The 15942-nt window shown below is 38.1% G+C and overlaps 1 protein-coding gene across 4 annotated transcripts in view; it reads right to left on the bottom strand.

The window, feature by feature from the left end:
• Nucleotides 1-15942, bottom strand: part of Daao1 (D-amino acid oxidase 1) — a 126997-nt gene that overhangs the window by 47902 nt on the left and 63153 nt on the right. For all 4 annotated transcript variants that reach the window (XM_090378736.1, XM_090378738.1, XM_090378739.1 and 1 more), the window contains exon 5: nucleotides 4412-4477. In XM_090378736.1, coding sequence (XP_090234862.1) covers nucleotides 4412-4477 — 66 coding nt within the window. The remainder of the gene's footprint in view (nucleotides 1-4411; nucleotides 4478-15942) is intronic.

A 15942-nucleotide genomic window follows, 5' to 3' on the forward strand; every position in this document is an offset into this window, starting at 1 on the left:
TTATTCAGGCTATCAACCTCCACGACAAGGGATGGAAGTCTGTTCCACCAACCAACCAACCACCCGCTGGCTAAAGCCAAATTTCCTCACGTCTATCCTACATCTGTCTTTCCTCAATTTGAATTTATGCCCTCTCAGGTGATTATTCTGAGCAAGAGGAAGGATCCCAACAGCATTGAGCATGCTCAAACCATTCAAGGCTTTATACACCTCTATCAGATCACCTCGCTGGTGCCTAGACTCTAGACACTATAATTTGCAAAACCAATCTTGTTGCCCTTCTCTGTACTCGTTCCAGCATCTCTACATCCTTCTTGAAATGAGGCCTCGAGACCTGTATACAGTACTCTAGGTGTGGCCTGACCATTGCCTTATACAAGGGAATAATCACCTCCTTATCCCTGCTAGAAAAATTCCTATATATCATCGACAATACACCATGAGCTACTCTTGCAGCCCGTCTGCACTGCTCAGAAAACTTCATATCTGCCTGCACAACCATCCCCAGGTCCCTTTCATTCTCTACCACTGTCAGTGTAGTACCACAGAGTTGATACGTTGCTCTGGGGTTGCTGTTTCTCATATGTAGTACTTTACATTTGTCACTGTTAAATTTCATTTGCCACCTCTCAGCCCATCTGCTCAACCTTTCCAGATCCTGTTGCAGTAGCATAGTGTCAGTAGTGTCCTTGACAACCCTGCCAACCTTCGTATCGTCTGCAAACTTGGACATTTAGCTTGATATACCATCATCAATATCATTTATAAATACAGAAAACAATAATGGACCCAATACTGAACCCTGAGGGACTCCACTAATAACATTAGTCCACGATGAGCAGTGTTTATTGATTACCACTCTCTGTCTTCTCCCTCTCAACCACCCCTTTATCCATAGCAGCAATTTGTCTCCAATGCCACACTGCTCCAATTTGTGCAGCAGTCTTCCATGTGCAACAGTATCAAAAGCCTTTCTAAGATCCAAGTATATAATATCAAAGTTATTCCCTGCATCCAGTTCTTTTGTGACTGCATCATAGTATCCAATCAAATTGGTCAGGCAAGACTTCCCCTTAACAAAACCATGCTGTGTCTGAGCTATAACTGAAGTCTTGTCTAGATGATCCTGCAGTGCTTCTTTAACCAGTGCCTCCATTAATTTTCCAGGAACAGAATTTAAACTAACAGGTCTATAATTACTTGTGTCGCCCTTTGATCCTCCTTTGTGAATTGGGGTCACATGTGCACATCTCCAGTCCATGGGTACTTCCCCTGAGTCCAAGGAAGCTCTCATAATTATGGCTAAGGGTTTGCTTACTTTCTCTGCTGCCTCCTTTAATATAACTGGATAGATCCCATCCACCCCAGGTGCCTTTCTTGTATTTATCTTCAACAATTTCTCCTCCACTTTACTCTCAGTTATTACAAGATTCTCTAGCTTACTGCCAGAGTTGAATACACCTCTGGCATTCCCCTTGCTGAATAACTCCTCATGTGTGAATGTTGATGCAAAATATTCATTTAGTTTGTTAGCTACCTGAGCAGGATCATCAACAGTTGACCCATCGATATCAAGTGGACCAATCTGATTCATCCCCTTCCTTCTAGCGTTTACATAAGTAAAGAACTCTTTGCTGTTTACTTGTACCCCAATGATTCCCAGCAGTCTCTGAAATATCCTGCATCTTATTTTCCAGGCTGTGGCTCATTCCAATAGAAGCAGTGCAAGAATCACTTTCACCTCTGCCAGTGGCTACTGTTAATCTATTAGTCCTTGTATCCCCCAATCTAGCAGTTTTCCGACCCACCTAACACTGCCTCGATAGCATCAGCAAACATTCTTGCACCCTTTCTATTTAAGTGTATCCCATCCCTGTAGAAGCAGTCTCTCCTGTTAACAAGTACAGACCAGGCTGAAAAAAATTCTCCCCTTGAGCCTTGCACAATCTTTCCAGGGCCGAATTGATCGACAGGGCTCTCATCATATACTCCCTCCTATTGTGTCTGGGCAGAATTACAGACACTTTCAAATTCAATCCTAATTCACGGCTTTTTTTCAACAGTGACCTGTACTTGTTAAGTAATTCCGCCGGTCTCCTACTCTTAATAGTCATTCATAATGGATTAATTTGAAATGTGAATAATACCAATTAATCATATAATTAAGTAAATTTTATTGTGCTCAAAGTATTACATTAAGTAAGTATTACTTAATAATTGGTAACTTTTCTTGAGTCTCTTTTATCATTTTATCTCTTCTTTGATAGCAGCCAGTCTTCTTGCTATCAGAGAAGAGATAAAGAATGTGCTATTACAAAAAATAATTTAGTGCCTAACTTATAATTGATAAATTTATATATAAAGAAAATTGTGTTATTGGTCTATTTGTGAAATAAGAAAGAACCATGTTTAAATTTTGGTATGAAAAATGATATAATAGACTAACATTATATGCCATCAATGAAGCAAGATATAGATGCAATCACTGAATAACTTTTTTAGTTACAATGCTATATTTGTGTAAGATAGTAATATGCCAAAGTAAGTTCCAATATACAGCTTAAGAAATTTTAATAGAAATTTATTATTTAAATTTATAATAAAACAATCCAAGAGTTTCAAGATAAAGAAATTTCACTGTTGCAAATTCTAGGCTAATCTGATGTCCCATGTTATCTTAGATATGAAAAGAACCCTATTGGAAATACTGGTTACATAGGTCAGCCAGAAATTAGAGCAGTGATTTTCAACTGGAGTGCAGCAACAACATTCCAAGGGTGCCATGTGATTTGGGTTTAAGTTATTTCAACTCATTTTTATTTATAGTATTTATTTTTTGAAATTTATATATTTATTTCATTATAAAAAGGTGTACTGTATCCATTGTACCGTATCTTTTTAATTTTGTGGTGATCTATAATTGATGTTTTTTAGTATATCTACATGAAGAATAAAATTGTTATATAAGTATATGTAATTTGCTATTATGAATTGTAATTTTTTTATAATTATATTATTATAATAACTATCATATTCCAAAAATTTTTTTAATATTATATATATACACAGAGAGAACTAGATTATTAAACGGTCGAAAATCACTGTGTTAGGTATTTCTTATGGCATAGGGGTGCCGTGAAAAAATTACTGGGACACAAGGGCGCTGTGAACCTGAAAGTTTGAGAACCTCTGAATTAGAAGCATCTCTACTATTATACAATTATTGCCTTTTAGTATAATTTGCAAATCATGAAAGATGGCAAAAAGCCATTGCCAATTGTTATTTTTAAGGCTAATTTTATAGGATAAATATGGTGCTAGATCTATTAAAATCAAAATCACATAATAATAATATGGTAGATGAAACACATCTGAATACAATGATATCCTTATTAATTATGATGCATGAAAGGGCTTGTAATTTGCAAGGAAGTATAAGATCCTAATGGTTCTTGTAATTCCTTGTAAATCTACTACTAATCTTTTGACTGTTAGCAGAAGCTGACTACAACAAAGATTTAACTGTTAATAATGCAAAAGATTGATGCAATTGGCCTTGCCTTTGTATTCTTTAATTTGCTTATTTAAATTAATGTGTTTGCATATTTGTCATAGTACTAATTAAGAACTAACTTTAATTTACTTAATGGAACAATGGTAAAAAGGTTGACAAAATCACATACATACATACACAAGTGGCTAGTTTATTAAGTACATAATAAATTAGCCACACACAGAGTAGCTAGTTTATTGTATACACTGATCTAATAGTGAGTAGCACCACCTTTAGCCCTCAGAACAGACTCTAGTCACTGGACACAGATTCCATAATGTACCAAAAGCAAATCTACCCTTGCAGGTTCAATATCATCTTGCAGTTGCCTCAGATGAGTGGATCTCTTCAGTAAACAGTTCTTTCCATTTCATCTCACAGTTTCTCAAACTGGATTGGGATCTAATGAAGTTAGGAAATTAATGAGGGATGGTAATGTCACTTTCAAGCTCCTGGAACCATTCCCAAATGATCTGAGCTATACATATTATCCTGCTGGCAAGTAACCATTATGAGATGGATAAATTGTGAGCTTGAAAGGATGCTCTCGGTTGTCAACAATGTTCAAGGTGGGGCATAGTGCCATTTTTGTTCTAGCATTCTTGTATCAAAGTTTAAATAAGATATAATAATACATTTCACAGACACTGAGATGCCATCATGACCAAAAATCACACATCAGCAAATGTAAACTGTAACAGCTCAGGAGAGATTTCCAAACCAGTTATAACATCAGGAAACTGAATTATCTAACAAATTATCATTATCTTTTCCAAATTACAATTATCTTTTTTTTTTCAAGTTTGGAGTATGCAAATTTTAAAAATACTATCATTACAATATGAAATTGGATCTTACTTCTTCTTCATCCAAAGGATGTAATACCTACAGTCTACAACAAAGGTGGTATAAAACACTCCATTCCTAATAAAAAAAATAATAAATAAATAATCAGCATGAGTAGGTACTTAAGTTAGTGTTCAACTGATGTAATTTTTATATTTTATCTAATAAAGTGCTCAATAAATATTTGTATATGATATGCACATTTCAGTAAAACACAGAGCACAAAAGTACTGAAAGTACTTTTGTGCTCTGTGTTTTAAACACAACTGTATTATTTTGGTAACTACAGTTTATTGAGATAGACTCTTTCACAGTGAAGCTGTCCAAAATAGCAGGTGATGCTTAAATGTACATAAAACAATCTATTTCTAAGAGCTGAAATCTTAAAAATGTTAAAAATGAAATTACTTTTAAAACAGTGAACAATTTCAAATACAAAACAAAAAGTAGATGAAAAGAAGCCACCTTTCCTGTACTGAAATTTGGTTGAATCAGATTGCAAACAACTATAGCTGAGATTGACAGTTTGGAGGAAATTCAAAGGTCAGTTGAACAATCACCTACAAGAGGAAGGAAACAAACAGATAGATTATTTAATTTTATTTTTATTTTTTAAATTTATTTTTGGTTGTTGCAGCAGAAGCCTTGTGCTTTCTTGAACCATATGACTAATACTAAAATGTTATTAGAGTGAAAAACACACACTATGATCTTATAAGCCTAGTTTCCTTTTGAAAGCAATCTTATAAGTGCCCTCCTCTATTATTTGAAATTTTGTAACATTTTTAAGAAGCCACTCATATTATTTGTTCATTTTATATTGTGTCTTGCTTTCTTTTGTAAGAAATGGTTTTCCTGCAGTAGTAGTAGTAGTAGTGGCATGTGATGCAAGAAAGCAAGTGTATGAGCTTATGCAGCATCAGCCAAAAAAAAAAAAAAAAAAAATCACACCATTCCCTCCAAATGCCTGTCCAGTTCCTCCTTAAATTTATTCAACCTATCAACTTCAACAACGACAGATGGAAGTTTGTTCCAGCAATTAACCACCCGCTGGCTAAAGGCAAATTTCCGCACATCTTTTCTACATCTGTCTTTTCTTAATTTGAATTTATGCCCCCTTAGGTTCGTAATCTGAACAAGTGGAAGGATCCCATCAGAATTCAGCATGATCAACCCATTCAAGGCCTTATACACCACAATCAGATCACAGCGCAGGTGCCTAGTCTCCAGCCACTGCAATTTGCAGAACTTAAGCCTCTCTTGGTAAGAGAATCCCTTCATTCCCCTCACCAATCTTGTTGCCCTTCTCTGTACGCGCTCAAGTAAATCTACATCCTTCCTAAAATGAAGCCTCTAGACCTGTACGCAGTACTCAAGGCATGGCCTGACCATTGCCTTACACAGAGGGACAATCACCTCCTTCTCCCTGCTAGCAAAATTCCTATATATCATTGACAAAACCCCATGACCTGCCCTGGCAGCCTGTCTGCATTGCTCAGAAAACTTCATATCTGCCTGCACAATTACTCCCAGGTCTTTTTCATTTTCTACCACCATAAGTGCAGTACCACACAGTTGGTACATTTCTCTGGGGTTACTTCTACCCATATGCAGTACTTTGTATTTGTCAAGGTTAAACTTCAGTTGCCACTTCTTAGCCCATCTGCCCAAATTATCTAGATCTTGTTGCAGTACCACACTGCCATTACTGTCATTAACAACCCTGCCAACCTTTGTATCATCTGCAAACTTCGACATTAAGCCTGATATACCTTCATCAATATCATTGATAAATATACAAAACAACAGTTTTTTTTTTTTTTTTTTTATAGGAGCATTAGCAACTAAGGCCATATTGCTCCGGGGATATGCGGTGGTCAGTCCCTGACCTTTCCGCATTTTCCGTATTTGGTGGTGACAGGCTCGAACCCCGGTCTAATCAAGAAGCGTGTGCTACGCACTGCTGCTGCTGCTGCTCCTTCCCACCTGGCTACAGAGACGCCTCAAAACAACAGTGGACCCAACACCGAACCCTGTGGGACTCCACTAATAACATTAGTCCACGAAGAGCAGCACCCATTGATTACCACCCTCTGTCTTCTCCCACTTAACTATCCTTTTATCCATTGTAGCAACTTACCCTTAATACCATTCTGCTCCAATTTGTACAGTAGTCTTCCATGCGCAACAGTGTCAAAAGCTTTCCTGAAATCCAAATATATGATATCAAAATTATTTTTTGCATCCAGTTCCTTTGTAACCACATCATAATATCCTATCAAATTTGTCAGACAAGACTTTCCCTTAACAAACCCATGCTGTGTCTGAATTATTGCTGCAGTCTTGTCTAGATGATCCTGCAATGCATCTTTAACCAGTGACACCATTATTTTACCCAGAACAGAAGTTAGACTAACTGGTCTGTAATTACTCGTGTCACCCTTCGATCCCCCTTTGTGAATTGGGGATATATTTGCACATCTCCAGTCCGTGGGAACCTCCCATGAGTCCAATGATGCTCTCATAATTATGGCTAAGGGTTTGCTTAGTTGCTTTGCTGTCTCCTTTAATATAACTGGATAGATCCCATCCACCCCAGGTACTTTTCTTATGTTTAACTTCAACAATTTCTCCTCCACTTTGCTCTCAGTTATTACAAAATCATTAAGTATCCTGCTACAATTTGATAACCTTCTGCCATTTTCAAACCTTAATAATTCCTCGTGTGTGAATGTAGATGCAAAATACTCATTCAGTTTGTTTGCTATCTGAGCAAACAAACTGTATATATTCTCTCTCCCAGTTATTCTGGTTTGTTTTAGATTTAGAACCGAGGAAGCTGAGACCATGAGGTATCAGTATATTATTATGTCTGTATATTGTATAATTTCTGTGGTTGGTTCATCTCTTTTGGTACGCCATGCAACCTCACCAAAACCAACTAATTCGACTATGATGTAAAAAAAAAAAAAATTCTCCCAGTCATACAGGATTTGCACCCACGCTTTTTACATATGCTGTGGATCACAGTCACTGTTCTAGATGTGAGGACTTCTCAATCATTCTATTTGTTAAATAAACATTAAGCGATCACATCAAACCATTCAAGTTCAGGTTTGTGGAAACTTCATTTAGTTTAATTTTATGATAATCCATTCATAATGGGGAGATGCATATGTTTCTCTTCTCAATTAAAGTGTATGAATTATTCTTTAATCTCTGTGCCTTTTTCACTCTTTTATATTTAGTCTCTTGCATGGTTTATGTATTAGCATTTTAATTTGGCAGCTTGAGAGCTATCCTGTATATAATTTTATGATCAATTGAAAATCAGTTATAAAATAAGTATCTATTTTATTTAGATATAGTCTGATGGGGGCTTAGAGGGGAACAGGTATCCTGTGTGTTATCAGACACTCAGCCTAAAACACTGATGGATCCAATATCTCTCTATTACAGAAGATTTAGGAGAAGTCCGGTTGGCCTGCCTCCCTAAAATCCACTCATGCACACCTTCTCGATGGTAAGCCTGTTACGTCACTTAGGTGGCAACGAACGTGCAGAGTGGTTCTCTTCAAGACGCCTGGTCAGCGTGAAGAGGAAAAGACCAAACCCTCCAGCAATGAGAGCACAACAATACAAATGGCCCTCAGTCCCCAGCAGCTTTCACTCTCCCTCTTACAGCAGCGAGAGGATCAGAGTGGAAGCAGAGGGTGCTAAGAATCTCTGGGTACGACCAGGCTGCCATGCACGGAAATTGAACTTGGCCTGTTATAACGTACGGTCACTCATCGGTGAAGACAGGATATTAGAGCTGGAAAAGGAATTAGAAAATGTGAATTGGAATATCATCGGTTTGGCTGAAACAAGAAGAAGAAATGAATCACTTATAAGTTTATCAAGTGGAAATCTGCTGTACACCAATGGAAACAGTGAAAGGAGTGAAGGTGGAGTTGGGTTTCTGGTCCATAAAGATTTTAAAAACAACATTTTGGAATTCAAAAGTACATCACCAAGGGTGTCAAGACTAATACTCAAGATTTCTAAGAGGTACAAGCTAAAGATTGTAATGATCTATGCACCAACATCGAGCCACGATGATGAAGAGGTTGAAGACATGTACACTGAAATTGAGAGTCTTCTAGATGAGCAGAAAACCCACTACACTATTATTATGGGGGACTTCAATGCTAAGGTTGGAAAAAGGCAAAACAGCGCAGAAAGAGGAACTATAGGAAATTTTGGAATTGGTGAAAGAAATAAAAGAGGTGAAAGACTTGTGGAATTTGCAGAATCTCAAGGAATGTCAGTAATGAACACTTTTTTCAAGAAAAGGGTGAACAGAAAGTGGACATGGAAGAGTCCAAATGGATTAACAACTAATGAAATCGACTTCATCCTCACTAACAGAAGATATATTGTGAATGATGTTACCGTCCTGAATAAGGTAAATGTTGGAAGTGATCACAGAATGGTAAGATGTACACTTGATATAGATGTAGGAAAGGAAAGGAAAAAACTGACTCGAGTAAATAATACAAAGGTCTTTGAAATAACACAGGAGGAGAAAAAGCAGTATGTACTGGAACTTAAGAACAAGTTTGAGCTTCTGCAGACTGCTCAGGACCAAGATATCGACGAGGAATATTACAACATTCTGAAAGTGATAAAGCCCAAGAAACCTATAGGGAAACAGAAATCCAAAGAAGAAAAAATTAGTCAAGAAACACTTGTCATGATGAACCAAAGACGACAAATGAAGAGCAAGAAAAACACTGTCAGGGAGAAAATTGAGTATACTGAGTTATGCAAAGCCATTAGAAAGAGACTCAGAGAGGACATAAGAAGATTTAACACAAGAAAAGTAGAACAAGCATTAAGGGAAAACAAAGGATTTAAATCAGCAACCATGAGCAGTAATACAGAAAGACAAATGATACTGAAACTGAAGAATAGCAATGGTGTACTTATAAACAGCAGAGAAGGCATAATTCAAATAGCAGAAGACTACTATAGAGAATTATACAAGGAGCGAGGGAATAATACCAGCAGTGGGGAAGATGGATTGCAAAGTAGCAACACATACGACATACCCGATATTCTTCCTGATGAGGTAGAACATGCATTGAAGAAAATGAAGAATCGGAAAGCCCCGGGGGAAGATGAAGTTACTGTAGAGTTGTTAAAATTGGGAGGAAGAGACATAACACAAAAACTGGCAAGGCTCTTCACAAAGTGCATTAGAAAAGGTGTGATGCCTAAGCAGTGGAATAATGCAATCATAGTTTTGCTGCATAAGAAAGGAGATAAATCAGAAATTGGAAATTATAGACCAATTAGCTTGTTATCCCATATCTACAAGTTGTTCACAAGGGTCATTACTAACAGATTAGAAAGAATACTTGATGAGAATCAACCGAAAGAGCAAGCTGGCTTTAGGACAGGATTCTCAACTATGGATCACCTTCACGTAATATCACAGCTAATGGAGAAAGCAAATGAATATAAAACACCATTATGCCTGGCATTTGTGGATTATGAAAAGGCATTTGACTCCATACAGCATAAGGCAATGTTTTGGGCACTGCAAAGACAAGGCATAGATACTCCATATATTATGATTTTGAAGAAAATATATGAGAGTGCTACATCCTTTATTAGACTAGACAAAGACAGTAGCAAATTTAAAATCGAGAAAGGAGTTCGACAAGGAGACACAATATCTCCGAAGCTGTTTACTGCTGCCCTTGAGGAAGCTTTCAGAAGATTAGACTGGTCGCAGAAAGGAGTCAATGTGAACGGAGAGTACCTAAACCATTTACGATTTGCAGATGACATTGTGGTCATAAGCCACGATCCCAAAGAATTAGAGGAAAATCTTAATCAGCTATGCACAGTTAGTAAGGATTTTGGACTAAAGATGAATATGGCTAAAACAAAAGTAATGATGAACAAGTATGCCACGGAAAGGGAAATAATGATTGAAGGAGCAGTAATTGAAAAGGTGGAGTCATATACTTATCTGGGACAAGTTATTAGCTGTAATAATGATAAATGGCTGGAAGTCAAGAGAAGAATAAATTTTGGATGGATAGCATTCAGGAAATATAGTCACATACTGAAGAGCAATATCCCAGTTTGTCTGAAACGTAAAATAATGAATCAATGTATACTCCCCACCATGACTTTTGGAAGTGAAACTTGGGCACTCACCAAAAGAATGGAAGAGAAGCTAAGAACTACACAGCGAAGAATGGAACGAATTATATTGGGAATTAGAATGTTAGATAAGAAGAGAAACACATGGATTAGGCAGCAAACCCAAGTAAAGGACATTCTTATCAAAACTAAAGAACTAAAATGGTCTTGGGCAGGACACATAGCTCGAAGACATGATGACAGATGGACTAAGAAAATAACAGAATGGTACCCAAGAGGAGCTAGAAGAAAACCTGGAAGACAAAGGCGGAGATGGATAGATGAAATTCATGAGTTTTTGAGTAGTAAATGGATGGCCAGTGCTCAAAACAGAAGGAACTGGAAAGTTGCTGGAGAGGCCTTCATCCTGCAGTGGATTGAAAATGGCTGATGATGATGATGATGGTCCTTAATTTTATTTAAGCTATTATGAAATCTCTAAGGCTCTGCATTTGGAAAATTGCCTACAGCTGTGATAATACAGTATGTCCTTTGCATTCAATTTAGCTTATATGATTTTGTCATTTTGTCCTGTAGATTCAGTGTCACCATCTGTTATATCTAGAAGACTGTATTTACATAGGTGATTATAAAAATTGTTATAAAATAGATGCTGCTGCAAACTTCAGTTTGCAATCGAAAAGACAAATAGTTTTTTGTCATTCTGATTATTAATAGTAGTAATACTAGTAGAAAATAATGCAAGGAAAGCAAGCTTATACAGCATTAGTCAAAAAAAAAAAAAAAAACCACTACCCCTCATCTGTCCATGGCTCCTAATAATATTTCTAATTCTTCCTAAAATTTATTCATACTATCCACTTCCACAACACCAAATTGTGGTTTATTCCAACAATCAATTACTTTCTGGCTGAAAGTGAATTTTCACACATATATCCTACAGCGATCCTTTTTCAATTAAGTTTATGTCCTCTTATGTGTACTGTCAGAGAAAGAGTTATAATACCACTGTTATTAGGTTTACTCAATCCATTTAAACCTTAAACACTTCAATCACATCTCCTCATAAGTGCCTAATTTCCAAGTGCTGAAATTTGCAGTATTGAAATCTTTTGTGGTAAGAGTATCCCTCTGTGTTCTTCACTAATATTGTTGCTCTTCCCTGCACCTGTTGTCTGTGCAAGTAGAACAGGGATTATAATCACTATCTTCCCCACATTGGATGGAAAAGGCACCGGATTGAATCCCATCAATGATGTGAGGAATTTTTATAGGCTTTTTTCCCTCTGCAGGTGAGTTAGTTGGTCTCATGCATGGATAGCGAGGTTCCTCCCTAACCTGGAAACTCAAGTTTTTCATCCAGCTAAATAGGCAAATCAACCAAAGAACACATACCGTTAATGGATATAATACACAGGGGCAGATGAACTGCTTCTCAGGTGGCACTAAGGTGACACACACTATTTTTCTCTGCACCTGTGGAAAAAGATCCACATCTTTTTTTTTAAAATGAGGCTTTTAGATTTGTATGGAGTACTCAAGGTGTGGTCTTCTCCACCAGTGTTGTCTTTTAAAGTCTAAATCTAAACATGTGAGCATTTCCTCCCATCTGCACCCCTAACTTTTATTAAAGAAAGGGTATTTAAAAAAAAGCCGTGAATTAGGGTTGAATTTGAAAGTGTCTGCAATTCTGCCCAGACACGATAGGAGGGAGTATATGATGAGAGCCTTGTCAATTAATTTGGCCCTGGAAAGATTGTGCAAGGCTCGAGGGCTAGAATTTTTTTCAGCCTAGTCTGTACTTGTTAACAGGAGAGACTGCTTCTACAGGGATGGGATACACTTAAATAGAAAGGGTGCAAGAATATTTGCTGATGCTATCGAGGCAGTATTAGGTGGGTCAGAAAACTGCTAGATTGGGGAGATACAAGGACTAATAGATTAGCAGTAGCCACTGGCAGAGGTGAAAGTGATTCTTGCACTGCTTCTATTGGAATGAGCAGCGGCCTGGAAAACAAGATGCAGGATATTTCAGAGACTGCTGGGAGTCATTGCGGTACAAGTAAACATATGGGTTGTGTTAGGGTAGCTAAGAATAGGAAGAAGTGCATGTATATTTGCGTGTACACCAATGCTAGGATTTCGGTAAATAGATTTGATGAATTTGAGGTATTGCTCAAAACATCAAAGGCAGATATTGTTGGAATATTAGAGACGTGATGCCACACATCTATAAGGAATGCAGAACTGGAAATTGGGGAGTACAATGTGTACAGAAAGGATAGGAAGGGAGGAGGGGTTATGCTATTAGTTAAGAAACACATAAAATCCAAGCAAGTGAGGCCAGTCAACATCACTGGACAGTGCAGTGCCGAGTCAGTTTGGTGTGACATAAGCATTGGGAGATCAAAATTGAGAGTAGGAGTGTGCTATAGGCCTAATGACTTTGATGAGTATAATAAGAAACTTTACAGGGAAATAGAGTGGGCCAGTAAATCAGAGAGTCTTATAATGGGGGATTTTAATTTCCCAGATATTGACTGGAATTTGTGGGTTGGTCACTCACACATTAGCAAGGCTTTTGTGGATTTATTGGATGATTGTTTTCTACATCAGAATGTTTGGGAGGCAACTAGAGGGAGTAATACTCTTGATCTGATTACCAGTAGTGATTCTTCATGCATTAAGAATCTGCAGATAAAGGAACCACTAGGTGACAGTGATCACAGTGTGCTGAAGTGGGATTTACTCGAAGAGGTAACTACTATCAGGGGTAAAGGGAAGGGTTTTTGCTTTCGTAAAGACGACTACGATGGTCTGAGACAGTATTTAAATTCTATACAGTGGGACCAACTGATGATGTTACCATCAGCAAATTCAAAATGGGAAGCATTCAAAGAACTTATCTTGGAAGCTACTAGGCTTTACATAACAACTAAGAAATATTGTTCAAGGTTTAGGCCTAAATGGGTGTCAGATGAACTAATGAGACATATGGCAGAGAAGAAAAATGCATGGGATACATATAAATTAATGGGTGACATGGAAGCCTATGATAGATACAAGTTGATCTGTAACCAAGTTACAAAGGAGATTAGGCAGGCAAAGGCAGATTATGAGAAATCCTTGGCAAAAGATGCAAAGAAAAACGAAAAAGAGTTCTTTATCTTTGTAAACTCTAGAAGGACAGGGATGAATCAGATTGGTCCACTGGATATTGATTGTTCAACAGTTAAGGATCCTGCTCAGATGGCTAACAAACTAAACGTGTATTTTGCATCTACATTCACACATGAGGAGTTATTCAGGAAGAGGAATGCCAGAGGTGAAGTAAACTCTGGCAGTGAGCTGGATGATTTTGTAATATCTGAGAGAAAAATGGAGGAGAAATTGTTGAGGATAAACATAAAAAAGGCACCTGGGGTGGATGGGATCTATCCAGTTATATTAACGGAGGCAGCAAAGGAAGTAAGCAAACCCTTAGCCATAATTATGAAAGCTTCTTTGGACTCAGGGGAGGTACCCATAGAAAGAGATGTGCAAATGTGACCCCAATTCACAAAGGAGGATCAAAGGCTGACACAAGTAATTATACACCTGTGAGTTTAACTTCTGTTCCAGGAATATTAATAGAGGCACTGGTTAAAGACGTACTGCAGGATCATCTAGACAAGACTTCAGTTATAGCTCGGACACAGCATGGTTTTGTTAAGGGAAAATCTTGCCTGACCAATTTGACTGGGTACTATGATGAAGTCACAAAAGAATGCAGGGAATAACTTTGATATTATATATTTGGATCTTAAAAAGGCTTTTGATACTGTTGCACATGGAAGACTGCTGCACAAATTGGAGCAGTGTGGCATTGGAGGCAAATTGCTGCTATGGATAAAGGGATGGTTGAGGGGGAGAAGACAGAGTGGTAATCAATGGACACTGCTCATCGTGGACTAATGTTATTAGTGGAATCCCTCAGGGTTCAATGTTGGGTCCATTATTGTTTTCTGTATTTATAAATGATATTGATGATGGTATATCAAACTTAATGTCCAAGTTTGCAGATGATACAAAGGTTGGCAGGGTTGTTAAGGACACTACTGATGCTATGCTGCTGCAACAGGATCTGGAAAGGTTGAGCAGATGGGCTGAGAGGTGGCAAATGAAGTTTAACATTGACAAATGTAAAGTACTACATATCAGAAACAGTAACCCCAGAGAAACGTATCAACTCTGTGGTACTACACTGACAGTGGTACAGAATGAAAAGGATCTGGGAGTAATTGTGCAGGTAGATATGAAGCTCTCTAGGCAGTGCAGACAGTCTGCAAGAGTAGCTCATGGTGTCTTGTCAATGATATACAGGAATTTTTCTAGCAGGGATAAGGAGGTGATTATTCCCTTGTATAAGGCAATGGTCAGGCCACACCTAGAGTACTGTATACAGGTCTGGAGGCCTCATTTCAAGAAGGATGTAGAGCTGCTGGAACGAGTACAGAGAAGGGCAACAAGATTAGTGAATGGAACAAAGGGTTGCTCTTATGAAGAAAGGCTTAAGTTTTGCAAATTACAGTGTCTGGAGACTAGGCACTGGCGAGGTGATCTGATAGAGGTGTATAAAGCCTTGAATGGTTTGAGCATGCTCAATGCCGATGGGATTCTTCCTCTTGCTTGGAATAATCACCTGAGAGGGCTGTTGTTATTTGGTTTTTAGGAGCATTAGCAACTAAGGCCATATTGCTCCGGGAATATACGCTGGTCATTCCCTGACCTGACCTTTCTGCATCCTCCGTATTTGGTGGTGATGGGCTCGAACCCCAGTCTAATCAAGAAGCGTGTGCTACGCACTGCTGCTCCTTCCCACCTGGCTACGGAGGCGCCAAAATAAGTACTTATTGATTTGGGGGATTTTCTAAGTTTTTGCATCAGCTAAGAGTTAACAACTACAGATTTGTTTGTTTGGTTTTTAGGAGCATTAGCAACTAAGGCCATGTTGCTCCTTGATATGCGGTGGTCATTCCCTGACCTTTCTGCATCCTCCGTATTTGGTGGTGACGGGCCCGAACCCCAGTCTAATCAAGAAGCGTGTGCTATGCATTGCTGCTCCTTCCCACCTGGCTATGGAGGAGCCTTCTGAGAGGGCATAAATTCAAATTGAGGAAAGACAGATATAGGATAGATGTGTGGAAATTTGCCTTTAGCCAGCGGGTAGTTGGTTGGTGGAACAGACTTCCATCCCTTGTTGTGGAAGTTGATAGCCTAAATAAATTTAAGGCTCAGCTGGACAGGTATTTCGAACGAACGGAGGGACGAAATGGGAGTGGTTTTTCTTTTTGGCTGATGCTGCATATGCTTGCTTTCTTGCATCATATGCCTCTACTAATGCT

The sequence above is a fragment of the Mastigoproctus giganteus genome, chromosome 7, assembly GCF_048544385.1.
Source record: "Mastigoproctus giganteus isolate SK-2022 chromosome 7, ASM4854438v1, whole genome shotgun sequence".
In the NCBI taxonomy this organism is placed as follows: domain Eukaryota; kingdom Metazoa; phylum Arthropoda; class Arachnida; order Uropygi; family Thelyphonidae; genus Mastigoproctus; species Mastigoproctus giganteus.